General features: G+C 34.7%; 1 protein-coding gene across 2 annotated transcripts in view; it reads right to left on the bottom strand.

Annotated features, from left to right (window-relative positions):
- The window catches only part of LOC134651420 (uncharacterized), a 94,690-nt gene that overhangs the window by 31,623 nt on the left and 46,494 nt on the right, over positions 1-16,573 (bottom strand). The window contains exon 1 of one of the 2 annotated variants that reach the window (XM_063506524.1): positions 3,814-4,365. The exons of the other annotated variant lie outside the window; for it this stretch is intronic. Within the exon in view, the coding sequence (XP_063362594.1) occupies positions 3,814-3,815 (2 nt within the window). The 5' untranslated portion in view covers positions 3,816-4,365. Of the gene's footprint in view, positions 1-3,813; positions 4,366-16,573 lie in introns of those variants that run through there. 2 annotated transcript variants of the gene reach the window in all.

Below are 16,573 nucleotides of genomic sequence, written 5' to 3'. Positions count from 1 at the left end.
AGCGACATACTACAAGGTGTCGTTGTCAGCTATTTTCTTTTTTTTACTCCTGACATCCCCATTTCGGTATGTAATTAGTACCTATTTGTACCAACAAAAAAAGTAGGTATTATAATGAACAATTTATGATCAAGTTCACAGGTTTAATGACTATTTTCCACATATTAGATAGATACTATGATTGATTAATCTTATAAGAATTAACATAGCCAAGTATTTCTAATGAAGCCAGATAACTTATCCGTGAGATTACCGGTATATTAGGCAGATATCGTATAAAAGAACCAGTTATTTCGACATTAGGTATTAGTGTGGTTTATCTAACATATCGCTTCCATGTCGGCTGGTCAATTATCTGGCATGTTTTAGTACACACAAACATACTCAGATGTGTTTGCGCTTTCCATTTTCAAGTAGACTTGTTATTGGTCTAGTCGGTGTCCTCAGGAAAATCGCTTGTGTTTTACGACCATTTGATTTTGAGCAGCTGAAATCAAGTAGACTTCCGTATTTTTACATTATTAAATAAACGTAATTGACTGCAAGAAACATATAATACATTAAACTTTATTTATGAATATATTATAAAAAGCGATGGTGGCCGAGTGGATATGACGTCCGACTTTCAATCCGGAGGTCGCGGGTTCAAATCCTGGCTCGTACCAATGAGTTTTTCGGAACTTATGTACGAAACATCATTTGATATTTACCACTAGCTTTTCGGTGAAGGAAAACATCGTGAGGAAACCTGCATACATCTGCTAAGAAATTCAAAGGTGTATGTGAAGTCCCCAATCCGCATTGGGCTAGCGTGGGGACTATAGCCCCAAGGCCTGTGCCCAGCAGTGGGACGTATATAGGCTCAAATTATTAATTATTTTTATGAATATATTTGTACCCACGGATTGGCGGGAAAGTACAAACGACAGGGTTGAGTGGAGGAAAGAAGGGGAGGCCTTTGCCCAGCAGTGGGACATGAAACCAGGCTAACAAAAAAAAATACCCACGATAAGTTTGTAAAATTTTGGTTAGGGAAGTATTTTATACGCGGGATAGCGTTTCTTTATCAGGCAAAAGTAACAGCAACAATGCCATAGATACATTATTATATATATATATATTTACATTATCTATGTCTATCTGACATAATCGTTATCGCCATGTAATAAACTAGAATAATAAACTTGTAGATAGGACACGTTTAAAAGAAAGTTGCAAAAAATATGTTTTAATAAGAATAATAAAAAAATTGTAATATTGCATCCTTATTATTGGAGCAAATGTAAATGACTAAATTAACAATGTATATAATGTAAATAGTTAATATTTAACTATTTAGCATATAATTTGCTGGTGTAGTCGAGATCGGCCATTTCCCGCTCCCGCAGTGCTGCTGCAGCTGCACTTGCCATTCGAATGTCAACTTTAAAGTATTTACACGTAAATATCAACATTCCGTTAAATTGTCTCTTCTCTTCATGGTGAAAACAGTCAGGTCCTAGATTCAAAATAAATAGTTAAATACCTATTTGCTTAAAACGCTTACTTATGCTGGAAATGTCTACCTAGCAGAGCAATAAACATTTCAAACCTCGCCTTAACACAATAATGGTTCGTTTTTGTAAGTAGGTCAGGAAAAAAATGAATTTTTTGAATCTAAAAGATTTTAAAAAAGTAAATCGATTTAGTTTAGGGCACCCGTGACCTGAGCTCTTAATTTTATAAATTTACAATAAACGAAGCAAAATTTTACATAGGATAATTTAAGTAAATCTAGATGGTTTACGCCTCGGTCATAAATTACTTTTTATCGGAAACCCTGAGCGCTGAACTCAATAGATAGTAGAAACGTAATAATTCGCCTTAATAACCTGATTTGCCACGCGATTATAATAGATAATTAAATGTTATTAGCAGAATAATTACTCAGTAAAAATATATATTTTATTTAACACAAAAACATACATCCCTACACACTTTTCCGAAAAAATACGATGGATAACAATTATGCACTACATCTGTAACGCAGTTGCGTGTTGTTGTGTCCTTAGGTAAATTTAAGATTATAAGTATGTATAAACAATATTAATTCATTAAGTAACACGCATTCTTTGTACAATAATTATTAATTTTAACATAAACCTTCTTTCTCAGTCCAAGCGAAATTAATTTGCCTATAAATAAAAACATCAAATATTTAAGACGAAACAGCAAAAACAATTATACCTAACTGAAACTGACTGAATAATAAATAATCTTCGGTATCATAAACGAAAACTTTACCTATATGTAAAAAATATTATATTTATTTTAGTTCCGATCACCAATAGGTACCTAACCGAGTCACAGAATAAATAATAGTACAAAGTACAGAAGACTCACTCTCTAACAAAACGCGTCTGTTACGATCAGCACAGATATGGCCGCTAGGTGGCGACAGCGCCACGCGCGGCTTATGGCTTTCCCCAAAATTGGGGCGGAACGGATGTACTTTTAGCTACCTGTAGCAAAGCGACGAAATCACGGAGTGAGCCACGCCTGACCGAGTTGCCGACGTATATAAATATATGCATTTAGAAACTTTATTTTCCTTTATTTAGTCCGTTAAGCTTTTATAAATAATTTAATGCGCCTACTATAAACACATACCCAAATTATCGTATCGTTATCAAATGGCAATGATGTGCTCGCAGACTGGCATCTGTTTAAGTCCAATCAAGTACCTACGTAGCATCCGAACGGTGTGTGATAAGCTAATTCGCACACGACGGGCCATTACTGTTTATCTCAGTGCGTATGTACCGGCGACGTCAAAGATATTTTTCTATTTTTCGCCTTATTACAAAGGAGTAAAGTGCAAAAGAGTAAATATATCTTTAACATCGACTGTACGAGTTGTTGCTAATTAATAATTCCCGCAGGTCATCTGGTATAGGTGCAATATCATGATGGATATCTGAGGGAATTCAATATACTTAGACAAGTTAATGGATGAAAAAGCAGCTAAATTCAAGCTGAATTAATATTTGATGCCATCTAACTAATTTATGTTAAGTGTATTCTGAAAATTAATCTTGTAGGATTTGATTATACATACCACGACAAATTCCAAAAATAATTGCAGTTACCTCATATTTGTTTATACCTACCGTGTATTTTTTTCCTTTAATTACAATTAATGTATAATAGAGAGATAGATAAATATAATACTCTTTATTGCACACCTGTAAAATATACAGTTTCAGGACAAGTGATTGATATTGACAATTAATCTGAACATTTTGAAAAGTTTTATGCTCGTATTGTATCGATAGATGTCGTAGATAAAGCGATCAAACAAAAAAAAGTACCTTAAAAGCTGGAAAATAAGTACGAGTACATAAACATAAAAAAGTACCCAATGAATTCCCGCCCAGCCCAGTTGTCCAGCCTCTATTATTTATTAACACAGACTATTGTTACATTATTTTAAGTTATTACCTAATACGTAAGTATTTGCAGACATTCCAACTGGCGTTTTCTCGTAATCTTTATAATTCCCTTACATATCTATAGATAATTTATAAATATTCCATTAATAACAATACAAAAATATAACATATGAAAATATAAGTACCAGATAAACATCATAATATTATGAAGTGTTATTGATTGCCGTCTGTCATTCAATTAACGGCTAGAAAAGAGGGTACTTTTGTAGTCTAACGATTCACGTGAATACAAATAAAGCTATAACATAGTAGATACAGCAAACAATAAGAAACGTTTATACAGTTTTTTTTTTAATAATTATTAAACCAATCGTCAACTCACATAGCCGAACTTTGCCGTCATGTTGTGTCTCGTTGTATATTATGTAGAACACACATCTAAATTAATTGCTCTGCCACTTATCCTTTTAAAAAACTTATCAATCCACTTTTATATAACAATTTTTCAACACACTTTGCATTCGTAGGCAAAACACTTGAATAAGTAGGTATACTTTTTGTTCCTAGGTGCGAGGTAACAATAGCTTTTGTAGTCATTAGATTGAAAATAACTGAGAAAATTCTGAACGGAAACACTATACGGTTTCACTACACTTTACTCGTTAATTTTTCGGAAAATCCAACTAAGCCTGCGCGAATTCAAAAATAGAACACTTTTCGCTTGTGAAACACTCCTTTGACGGCTTCTTTTAACTGTTTTTTTTTGTAATTTTCGTTGGCGGGTGGCAGTTTTTTTTTTCACGCGCGTTATTTTATGGGGCTTTAGCGCTGACGGCGACATGCGCGCTGTACGACGGCCAGCCATCGACTACGAGATAAAAACTTCGCTTGATTACAAACTTATAAGCTAAAGTTTTTTGTTCGTGTGCGTTCGTGCGTCTGTATGGACGGTAGGCTTTTGTTAGTGGTCAGTCGTAGGTGCTCATAGTTTTCACTAGGCCTACTTTGAAAAAAAAAAATGTTGTGCGTTATTTAGTTATATTTTACTAATACTATACAATTCATAAAAAGCTGATCATTGTATGAAACAAGCAGGTATAACTAGTTACTAGTATCTCAATGCGCATTGCAGTTGTATAGATAGACATTACGGACTCTATTAAAGGTATCATCTCATATTATGTAAGCACTTGTACACAAAAATGCATAATAGTTGCCAAGGCAAGTGCGTACTCGCAATTGCCGTGCGAGTTATCAAAATGGGTCAATGTAGCCTACACCTTACTCCCAACGAATTCAGGTCATTCGTTGGCTTTTCACGTCTAAGTAATATTTTTAATTATTTACTTACTAATTATCTATTTAATTTCTATCAATGTTTTTATAAAGAATGAGAATAGAGTTATGGTACCTACGTATCTATATTACATTTGAGAATTTTATATTATTCCTACTCAGAATCACGAGCTCTTAATTTCGATCCCAATAGGAAAAAGAAAGTGTCCCAAAATTTCCATACATTTTTCATTTCTTGTTACCGTCATGCAAACTGACAACGGAATGGAAATAAAAATCTTGTGTAGTTAATTCTAATTATAAATAACATAAAAAATCCGAAGTCTAAGAAAAAAGAAAAAGTTAAATAAAATGGCTCGAATACTTCTTCCTACTCCTATAATTTCGTTGTGACTACCATAAAAATAAAACAAACGTTTGCTAAAGTAAATAAAGTAAAGTAAGGTAAGTGTTTATACAGCCGAAAATCCTGCATAACATTATGTACGTAATTGTAGTCAATTAGATTTTAACAGTTGGTGTTTTTAGGTTACGCTGCGTGGCCAGTGACCTTAACTTTGAATTTTAAACAAACATTAACACATTTTAAAGTTGATATTGACTAATTAATTATTACTATTAATTTACCTACGTAAACACTATTCTAGTAGGTAGGTATCATTTTAATTCGGCAATTTTCTTTGACGTATTTATTTTAATATCAAAACCACGTGTAACTACTGTATTATACATTATATAAAATGGTGATGCAGATAAACGCGCAGGTTTCAATCAGTTATATTATAAGGAAAATGCTAATAGTGGTACCTTTTAGTACGGGCATATTTCACGGTGAGCGCAAATAATCGTACCTACATGCTTCAAAATGCAAAATGTTGAAAGAGGTAGTTTATGCACACTTGTCTATGCTTAACAATGTTTCAATATTTTGCAACAAAACCCTCGTGCCAAAAGACGCATTTCAACCCATTAAAATAACTATAATATTCTCAGTTAGCTATTTGCTATTACCTACTTGTATTACCTTAAAACGTGAAGCATGACGACCACCGTTATTAAAATCGTAAACACATAATTATTGCGTCGGAATATGACGCTTAATAAATAATGTCTAAACAACCGTAGTCTTGTAAGATTCCTTTGCGAAACTGACAATGAACGGGTTTGAATTTATGCCTGAATGATTGTTTTATAAGAAGGAAATTATTACGCTACACAAGCATAAGAAATAATAACAACTGACACTTTAGGATGTCCCAATAGTTAGTTTGAATGTAGGATCTAGATCACACCGTCAACCAGAGTAGGCTGTATAATTATAAGGAAAGACGTCATTGGTGAAACACGCCTAAATCTTATCAATGTTTCCGGTTTACAGTGTTTGCACCTGAAAATAACTTTAAGCCTTAAAAAATGGGGCCCAGAAAATAGTTTTGAGTCCAAATATATTATGTATTACATCGCAATATTTTCAACTAATTTTTAATACAGTACCTACCTATACTTGCGAAAGATTATTTTCTAAATGAATTACAAAGTAAATTTTGGTGTGAAATCACCTATCTATCTACTTCTCATAGACCTAACATACTTAAGTAACACAAAAGATTCCAAAAAGACGTTTCGGTTTCAACATCCTAAACACGGCTAAAATAAATATAATTTCCATAAAATAGAATAACAATACAATACTTAATAGTGCCGCATTTTGCTGTATCGGCTCTTCCTAGAAACTGCCTTAGGTCGACGGGTCGCGGCGTAATTATTTCAAGTGCTTTCAACTTAGCATATACTGAAGCTGAAATTTATACCGCAGCGACCTTGGCCTATAAAATTGGCAAACCGGTAAAAACGGAAGCGAGTAAACATTCGGTCACGTAAACTCTATGCGTTACTGAGTAATCAAATTACTATATTATTTGATCGATTTATATATGTAAAACTAGGATAATTTTTTGTTTAAGCAGACAAAGCAAGAAAAGGCCGTACCTAAATACTAGTACAGTCACAGTGAGCAATACAAACGTACATGAATAATGAATAGTGATACGAATATCCAGGAATTTTCCTATTAAAAAGAAGTTAAATTGTTTCATTAAATTACAAAACCACCTTCCGTACCAAGTGCACAGATTACAAATAGTGAATATCGGATTCTAATTAATCTATTCCAAAAATGTGACTAGTGAAGTGCATATCCAGGAAACTTCCTCGTTCCGGAGTCGTTGACCACATCGGTGTCAACATTCGACAGCTTCCTTGTTTAGTCTGGACCCCAACAAGGTTACTGTGTAAAGAGGATTGTTTTGACAGATTCGCCTTGACCGTCCGACGTGTCCAATACACGACCTTTCGTAAGTATTTTCATTTCCTTCATTTACGCCTTAAATGTCTGTAGCTACTAGTACTAGCAGTGACGGAAAACTTTGTATAGGAAGTGTAGGGCGAAGTCCTAATAGACGCATGAGACAATCGGTACCTATAGTTTGATCTGCTAAGTAAATATACCTAGTTGCCTAACATCAAATAGGTACATTGGTAATTTACAGGTTTACCAAGTTACGGGAACCTAATCACTACAAAAATACCTACCTACTTGGGGCACCTGATACGGCACGATACTTACATAAAGTCTATAATTCAAGGGAAAATATTTAATACTCGTATAAATATAATTATAAAATAAATAAATTTTGATGCAAGTCAAATAAAGTCCGTCTAAGCTAACTTTGCAAAGAATTGAACATAACAAAGTGAGGGAGTGTCATTAATTGATTATAAACGTCATATTTTCGTAGAAATTTGACATTAATGATGACATCGCCACACTTTGTCATTGCAAATGCCATGCAGAGTTAGCTTGGTCCGCCTCTAGTTCGACTTTCAATTCTCATGCTTCTGTCTAAAGTGTTTAGGTATAACTCACCGCCAGTTAATACAGCGGCAGTCAGTATTGACTTAACAATTGCACCTTGCAAAGTGCATTAAAAGTAATAAAATTCAAATTAGCGTACAAATACGGAGGCTCTAAGTAATCCTCGATCAATAAAATGTGCGAGTGGAACACACATGGTCACGATACGTCACCGTGACCGCGAAAACCAGTGAAGTGCAATTTCGTGTACTATTAAGAGAGACGGTATCAATAACGCACGCTCATTACGCAGTGTGGGCTTAAAGCATTGACATAGATATCTAGGGACTGGCTTTACGGGCAATAATAATGAGGCATGACAGGGGCCAGTACAGCGGTGTGAAATCGCTACAACGCGATTGGTTGATGAGTTCGCATCACGCGCGCGATTGGTTGACGAGTTCGCATTACGCGCGCTATTGGTCGCAACTAGTCGCGTTAGACTGCACGATTGGCTAGAATTCGTGGGTAGCACCGCTGAACTAGTACGATGTTTAGTGCCCCATTAGCCCGTCCTTAGATATTATACGTCAGTGGCTTAAAGGGCAGTATTCATTAGCTTGGTTTTTGAACTTAAACATTTTGATGTGCTGAAGCAGACGAAGGCAGCAATCGGACAGGAATGACAGTTTTGTGAAGCTATTATGATCTTGACAATCATGCCAATACTGTAACTGAAAAAAAAAGGATAGTCTACTTACCATTAAATATGTCAACTGTAATAAATGACAGCTGAAAATAAATTAGGTATTTGCAACAAGATGAGGCCCAGTAAAAACGTTACGTAAATATTTGCCGATGAATAATACATCACATTTTACAATTTTTATATGTGGTTGAGCACAATGTAATTTTGACAACTTTTTAACTTAAATGTTTTTTTAGTCAGTGACCACGTTTGCTGGTAAAAGGCTCAAAATGTTAGGATGTATTTAAAATTCATTATACATGATATAATCCGTTTCAAAATGACTTATTTCAGTAATAATTATCTCGGTAACCGAGGCAAATATGTATGAGTATTGAAAATTTTTAACTAGGTACCCGCAAAAATAACAATTATTTTTATTCCACTGTCATGAATTATACTTCCGTTTCTTATATCAATATTATTAATTTATTTAATTTATTTATTAAATAACCCGCATCAGAGGTTGCATAAAGAAACGTCCGGACGAACCTTTAATATTTCAGCCAACTCTTGACACTGAGTAGCGTCTTTATCCGCAGCCTTTCGCGTGTTTGTTTATTTTACCGTCTCAATATATCCATAACACTATAATGTAACTTTGCCGGCCATAATGACCCGGCCAGAGTAAATAAACTCCTTTGAGAACACACTTGCGGAGTACTTGACCGTCCAACCTTTGAAGTACTCGGAAAAATTGTGACTCTGAACATACGTTTGGGTTCCGTGACTGGCGTGAGTAATAAGGTAAAATACCTATACGTGTTATAGTTTATGGGTGAGTGGTCAAAAGGCAATAAAAAGGCTATTAGGTACCCTATCTAGATGAAGTCATGGCTGATCTCACTTTATATGACGCCGTCATAGTGACGGTAATATGCTTTTGAGTTTTTGCTAACTTGCTAAATACATATTTTGAGCCAAAAAATTAAATCACGCTTACCAACCCGAAAAAAGAAAATGATATTAACTTTTATAGTTAAAAATTATACGGAATCAAAAATATTAATTAAAAATGATAGTTACGTAGTAGATTAAAATAAATGCCTTTTTAGGGTTCCGTAGCCAAATGGCAAAAAACGGAACCCTTATAGATTCGTCATGTCTGTCTGTCTGTCTGTCCGTCTGTCCGTCTGTCTGTCCGTCCGTATGTCACAGCCACTTTTCTCCGAAACTATAAGAACTATACTGTTGAAACTTGGTAAGTAGAGACCACTTGGTTCTGTGAACCGCATTAAGATTTTCACACAAAAATAGAAAAAAAACAATAAATTTTTGGGGTTCCCCATACTTCGAACTGAAACTCAAAAATTTTTTTTTCATCAAACCCATACGTGTGGGGTATCTATGGATAGGTCTTCAAAAATGATATTGAGGTTTCTAATATCATTTTTTTCTAAACTGAATAGTTTGCGCGAGAGACACTTCCAAAGTGGTAAAATGTGTGTCCCCCCCCCCTGTAACTTCTAAAATAAGAGAATGATAAAACTAAAAAAAATATATGATGTACATTACCATGTAAACTTCCACCGAAAATTGGTTTGAACGACAACTAGTAAGTGGTTTTTTTTCATACGTCATAAATCGCCTAAATACGGAACCCTTTATGGGCGAGTCCGACTCGCACTTGGCCGCTTTTTTATTCTATAATTAAGTAAAATAGATCCTTAAGTTAGTATGACGTAACTCAATGTAGATTAGTTAGTATAGGAAAATGCTTATTGTAATTGGATATTATAATACCTAGCAACTTGACGTTGATAGCATAACTTACTTAGGTTTACCGGGTTTATCTATCTGTTTGCCGGCCGCCAAAACAGACAGGCCCACAAAGTTGCCTGACGTCTCATTCCAATTTTACAGCCTACACGACGCGTCGACCGACTCGAGCGGCGGCGATTCTGAAAATTTATGCCGGCCCAAACTTGCGCAGGCTTCCATAATGTAACGTAAATTTTCATTAACTCGAACGCACGTGGGTAAAAACGTATTTACCCAGAACCAAGAGAAGCATCATTTCGTGTATTTTTGCACAAACATTTTTTTGCAATGCAACATTTTTTGCGATGTGCATCTACTGATAAAACAATTATCATTTATAATTTGACATTTTTGGATTTCATTTCTCTGCCTGGTATTTTTGATTGTCAGGTGTTTGGACATTTTAAACATAACTGCCACTACCCATTATTAAGTTAATTTCCTTGCATGTTTCACGGGTGAATGTTATTTTGGTATTTTTAGCAAGCATGTAGATGTATGTATGAAGCTTTTATTGCGACCACAATGCCTGAATATAATTTTGCATTGATTGATACGTATAACTAATTACCTCTATAAAGACGGTTTTGTCGGCTATGCTTGAGAACTAAGCAGGAAACTTTTTATCAATTTCATTGTTAATACCATATCATTACAGTTCCGATTGGAGCTAATCCGTGATAAATGCATTAAAGTAGGTCTGCTATTGTGACTGGTGTCATACTTAAAGATAATTGCCAGTTTAAAGTATAAAATGTATCATATAGTGATGTAAACTTTCTGAAAATCTTTCGATTTCAAAAAAGATTACGTTATTAAATTAACAGTAAATTTATTTAAAAAATGTATCACACATGCAGTCATATCAGGGCTAATGTACACACATTGTTTTATTCACAGCTAAATATTTGTTTTTGTGACAAAATATCGACTAAGCACGCGCGCAATTCCAAGGAAATTCATAGCTCACCCTTTTCATACCATATTTGGATGGTCCCTAATCCAATCGCGTCGTTAGAGAGCTTGTACTTTTAAATCAAATTGACCTCTAGCTGAACTTCATACCTACAGCGCGATTCTCAATTGGTTCTCGGCACATGTAAATATCACAATGACTCTAAAACTTAAGCTAGACAGTGAAAAACAAGTAATATGCCAAGGAAAAGACATGAGAGAATCACACAACGTCGTGATATTTTTTTTATAGGTACCATTTAAGTATATAACTCTTGTGTTAGTGTAAAAAACTACCAACGTTCTGTGCCTTGTATGTGCTTACAGCAAAATGCTTTTTTTTTTACTTTTTCACGACATTCCTTATTCGCGGTATGTTCTCTGAGCAAGTGTTTTGACGAAAAACGTCAACGGATAATCCTCACGTATTGTGTAAGTGCTAAAACTGGATACATTAGTATATCAGGCGCCCGCTTGTTTGTACGTACAATTACACACGCAAGGCGCCAGTCGCCAAACAAAACGGACAAACTTGTTACTGCTATTTGTGAATTAGCAAGGATAATCGCTAGTTTATTTAATAACACGACGGCTTCGATATTATCCTTTATTATTGTTAAAGAACGATGTGGAAATTAAAAATTAGCATTAATACAAGCACATATGAAATAAAACCTTATTTGAGAAAACAAAAAGTGAGAAGAAGGAAGAAAGTTTAAAAATGAAATAAAATATTATCATTATTAGTTCGTATCTATTGCATTAAATAAACCAAGCACACCATATTGAGTATCGGTCTAAAACTAGAATATAATCATTATCTATCATTCACGTGGCATTGTTGTAATTTTATCAATACGTTCTTTAATACGCGGCGCCAACGCTTATCAGCTCAATATGCACTTGGTTACAAATATCTTTAAGGAATTTGTTTACTAATAAAAAGTGAATAAAAAATACATCTAGTGGCTCCCATGGAGCTTCCAATAACAAACCACTCCAAGCTCACTTTATATCAAAGCATCAATTAAATATCAGCCAGATAGCAGTTGCATAATCAAACCTATGGACGTCCATACATCGGCTATCAAAATAAACAGCGTGCGTCAATAAAGTATTTATCGAATGTCATATATAGATACTGCTCAATCTGAACAACTGGGTGTATGCATTTTTGTAGTCTGTGACATCGGGAAGTTCGATGCGTAATGGGCAGTCGTAACGACATTGACTGTGATTGTCACTCCGTCACATGGCGGGTCGGGGGCCAACGACCCGACTTCCATTTCGCCGTAGGCTAAGTGCTGAAATTGGACAGACAGAAAACGACGTATTGCTGCATTAGTTTTATATCATTTCGTCACGCCGCTAATAAAGTTATCATCGGTATCAAAAGTTATTTACCCGTCTGAACGTAAAAAGGTTTCATTTACCTACTTTTATTAGGAGAACACAGGTGAAAAATCTTGTTTATTTTATTTAAATATAAACAGAGAAAGGATTCTTGAACTGTTTAGAAATTATAGAACATTTGAGGCATTTAAATCTAGTGAAAAAAGGTGCTGGAAAATTTTGCTTGCCATTATTTTCAAATCGAATACGTTAGTCATTATACTCATTATACAAGTCTGCGTTGCTTTGTTCAGCGGCCTTGCGTCAACAGTGGTTGCCTAACGCCTGTAACAAACAATACTAACACCCTTTGAAAGTGCAAACAAAATTGACGAATGCGTTACTTAATTATCGTATTTACCGCTGTAAGTATAGCCATTTTACAGGATATTGAAATATAAAGAAAATTTAAAGCAAATCGGTTATAGAAAACTGAATAAATGGCCTTGAAGTCCAGATAAAAAAATCCTTCAGCAGTGACGTAAGAGACAATCAAAATGAATAGCTAACTCGCAACCATTTAGCCCAAATATGAATATTATATAGACACATCACTTGGCGCTTGATTGTAATAAACTAATCAAAATGAATTAAGATAACTACTTTGAATTTTTTTTATTTCCGAATATCAGTGTACGAATCAAATTGTTTCTTAAATATTATTATAGCTTCTTCGAATTATCTATTGTTTTTGAAGAACCCTAGTCCGCTAATCGTGTTAGCAGACGGGTTAATGATTTATACTGATGAATTGTTTCGCAGCTTGCTTAAGGTCAAGAGTATAGCGTAGTATACAAACAATATATGTAGTATTCGAAAAAACATTTTAGACTTACTTTTCCTATATAACGTAGAATACCTACTCCCTCACTTTTTCACCAGTAGGCTGATGTTTCATTGTTTCTTATCATCGCTGCATAGTCTTGGAATATTTACGATAGTAAATCACCACAAAGGTTTCGGTTCAGGTGACGTTTTATTTTATTAAAGAAAATATAATAAATAACTAATAATCGCATTGCCAAATCTCAAAAAAAAAAGCGGTAAAAATAATAGGTAATACGAGGAAAAACCTGATAAAAAATTAAGATATTGAACACTTACTCAAACATGCAGATTATTGTACATTAACACGATGTTCCATAGCCATTATTATTAAAATTTTAACAAAATATATCTTCGATAATTTTGCAATTATAATGAAATACCGTTTAGAACCCACACAGTTTGCACCGAGGCAATATTTTCGGGAATGTCCCATACTCCGCACATCACTAGTCCGGGGCCCATTCCTTGAGCGGTATCAGCCTCTAAAATCTATTTTTTTATTCGGTAGACTGAAATGACAGTTCATAGTATGAACATAAAATGTCATTTCATACTAAGAAATGTAATTTTAGTCTACCGAATAAAAAAATTGACTTTAGTATTATTAATGGGCTGCCATGGAAAGCATGTGTGGGTTTATATTTATAAATGGTAGTTGCTTGACAAATTTGACTCATCTGATACCGTTCCAGTCACGGGCCCCGTGCCGGGTATCACTGAATTACCACAGCTGTACCACATATAAGTAGGTACTCACTTGAACCGAGCGTGCGAATGTTCAGACATCAGACGTCAAAATTCCAATGCAATCCTACAACGCGATAAGTTTTACGATTTTGCGTATTTTTCGTCATACGCATACCGATGCAGTAATCTCTTCCGAGTTTAATAGTCCAAATCGTCATTTCCTGCATTAACTTGATAATAAATAATGTTTTGCATTTGGAGACATCGATGATGCTGAAATACTGGATGTTTTATTTTCATTTTCAAAGGAAAATATTATTTATTAGCTTGAAAGACCGCTTGTTTAAGCGTTTATCGCGTCACGTAAAATAAAACTAGCGTTTACCTGAATTTCAATAAATTTTAACGTTGCATGCGTTTATTTAATGTGTTTTACCTAACGATGATGAACCCTTAACATTTAAACGCAAAAGATTCAAGTAGCAACATAAATAATAATTAATTCCACAATTATTAAGATGCTCGTAAAACATGCAGAAATTCCTACAGTGTCGAGAATTACCACATCGCTGCTAAGAACTGCGATCAACTGCGTTAAGTCAAATCCCTTGTACCGTGGTCCTCTACTGTCAATTGTTTATCAAGTCCACTGCACTTTGTAAACAGCAATAACAGACCAGCAGTGTGATTCCGACTGCATACCAAACGCTTATAAGAACCAGTTTAAGTACAACCCGATTACGCCAATTAGTTACTGATCTTGAAGTCACTGTTACGCTGGTTGGCATGAGCAAGTAATAGGAATAGACGATAACTGCGGCCTTCTTGTTATGAGGAAAAGCTTAATACAGCGGCGAACGTTTCTATGAAGCTCAATGTAGGTTGTGATGAGAGCCTGGAAATGCCATTAGAGGCTTCGGTATGCAGTTTCCCTTGTAGACAATTTTATGTTCTATAGAATTTTAGACTTATCTTTACGAAATTATTAATATAATTTGAATTTTATTTGTATGTAGATACATTCCTAAGTTATATTTATTGATTATTATTGTGTATAGAAACTTTAATACCTATTTCTTAAGAAGCCATTCTAATCATCTAAAATTTAAGACAGTTCGGTGATTTCTCTCACCACTGAAAATAAATAATTGGCTCTTTCAATCACTTATAAACCGCAAACTCTACCCAAGTACCTACGCACTAACTAATTGAATGTCTATATATTTTATTATAAATTTACAGAAAATACCTACTCAAGAATTCCGTTTAAAATTTGTATTGTGCTTATGCTTATGAAACAATAAAATAGGTATGGTCCTAAGAATTTGATCTTCACAAAGATGCTCAGCAATTTAGCATTTGTTAAGTAATATTCAAAGTTCATAGTTGGCTGTACCCATTGTATCTGGGCCCAGAACCCTGTTATTGTTGAGATCATGCGCGCGCGCTGCATAGTCCCCGCGCAAGGTCGGTGACATAGCAGGATACCTAAACATGAACACTATGTTGAATGCTCACCTGCTAACGTTAGCGTCTTACTATTTAGCTTACTGTAAATTGGAAATATGAAGGCTACATTCAGAAAGTTAGGGCAATGCAAAAAAATCTCAAAAAATTGTGAAGTCACTCTAAACCTCTCAAGAATTTCGACACAATGTTATCTTTCATGTTTTTCGTGTCTGAATTTAACCTCCTAAGTTCCGGAGTCATTTTTGCAGTTTTGAATTTGTTTTATTCCATTACCTTAAAATGGGGTGAGTAGGGTCAAAACTGAAATTCAAACCTCGATAACATTTTATTTTTACATATGAAAACTGAATGGTGTATGTATATAAGTGTTCTGGACGTTTGTATTTTAGTTTTTGTTTTATTTTGGGTAGTTTCATTTCATAACTTTGACGATAAAGAGGGAAAACCCACCTCACCCCGTAGTGCCTCGTATTTTGGGTGGGAGGGGTTTTCATACAAAGGTGATTTTGGAAGATTGTTGGATCGATTTTTTTTATTATGCGTATTACTATAGCTCCATTTTAAATTGGAATACATTATTTTTGTAGCAGTAGCCTTAAAATCCCTTCTCACCCCCCTCTCAAACCTTCTCTCCCCATTCATAACCCACCTCTCCCCGCGAAACCTACTCACCCCGTTTTACGGTATATGTAGTTCATCAAATTTGATTTGATTTAGTTCATTTTAAAAGGACATCGAGACTTGGGAGGATATTTATTTATTTTGTTATAAATATATAAATACTGCTTATTTTCATCGCTAAGGATAAGCTCCAAGACATTTTAAACCTCCACTTACTAATATGTCATGATGTGAAACCTTTCGACGCAGGGTCGGTCAAGGCCCCGGACTCACTCGAAAATTAACAAGCCTCCAGACACTCCAAGTTCATAAACTGCATTAGCACCTCCTCGCCTTTGTCTTTTCATTAGCCAACCTAAGATGAGCTCCAAACCTACACTCATCCAAGAGCGGCACGGACTAACAGACAATGGTCGAAAGTTCGATGGCTGAGAAGGGTCGAGATTTAATTTTACGTAACGTTCAAAATATTTTTAAAACAAATAACTTGAATGAATAAAATTTTAAGGATATGATCGGTTTATGAATAAG

The sequence above is a fragment of the Cydia amplana genome, chromosome 10, assembly GCF_948474715.1.
Source record: "Cydia amplana chromosome 10, ilCydAmpl1.1, whole genome shotgun sequence".
In the NCBI taxonomy this organism is placed as follows: Eukaryota; Metazoa; Arthropoda; class Insecta; order Lepidoptera; family Tortricidae; genus Cydia; species Cydia amplana.
This window is presented reverse-complemented; position numbering and strand designations above follow the sequence as displayed.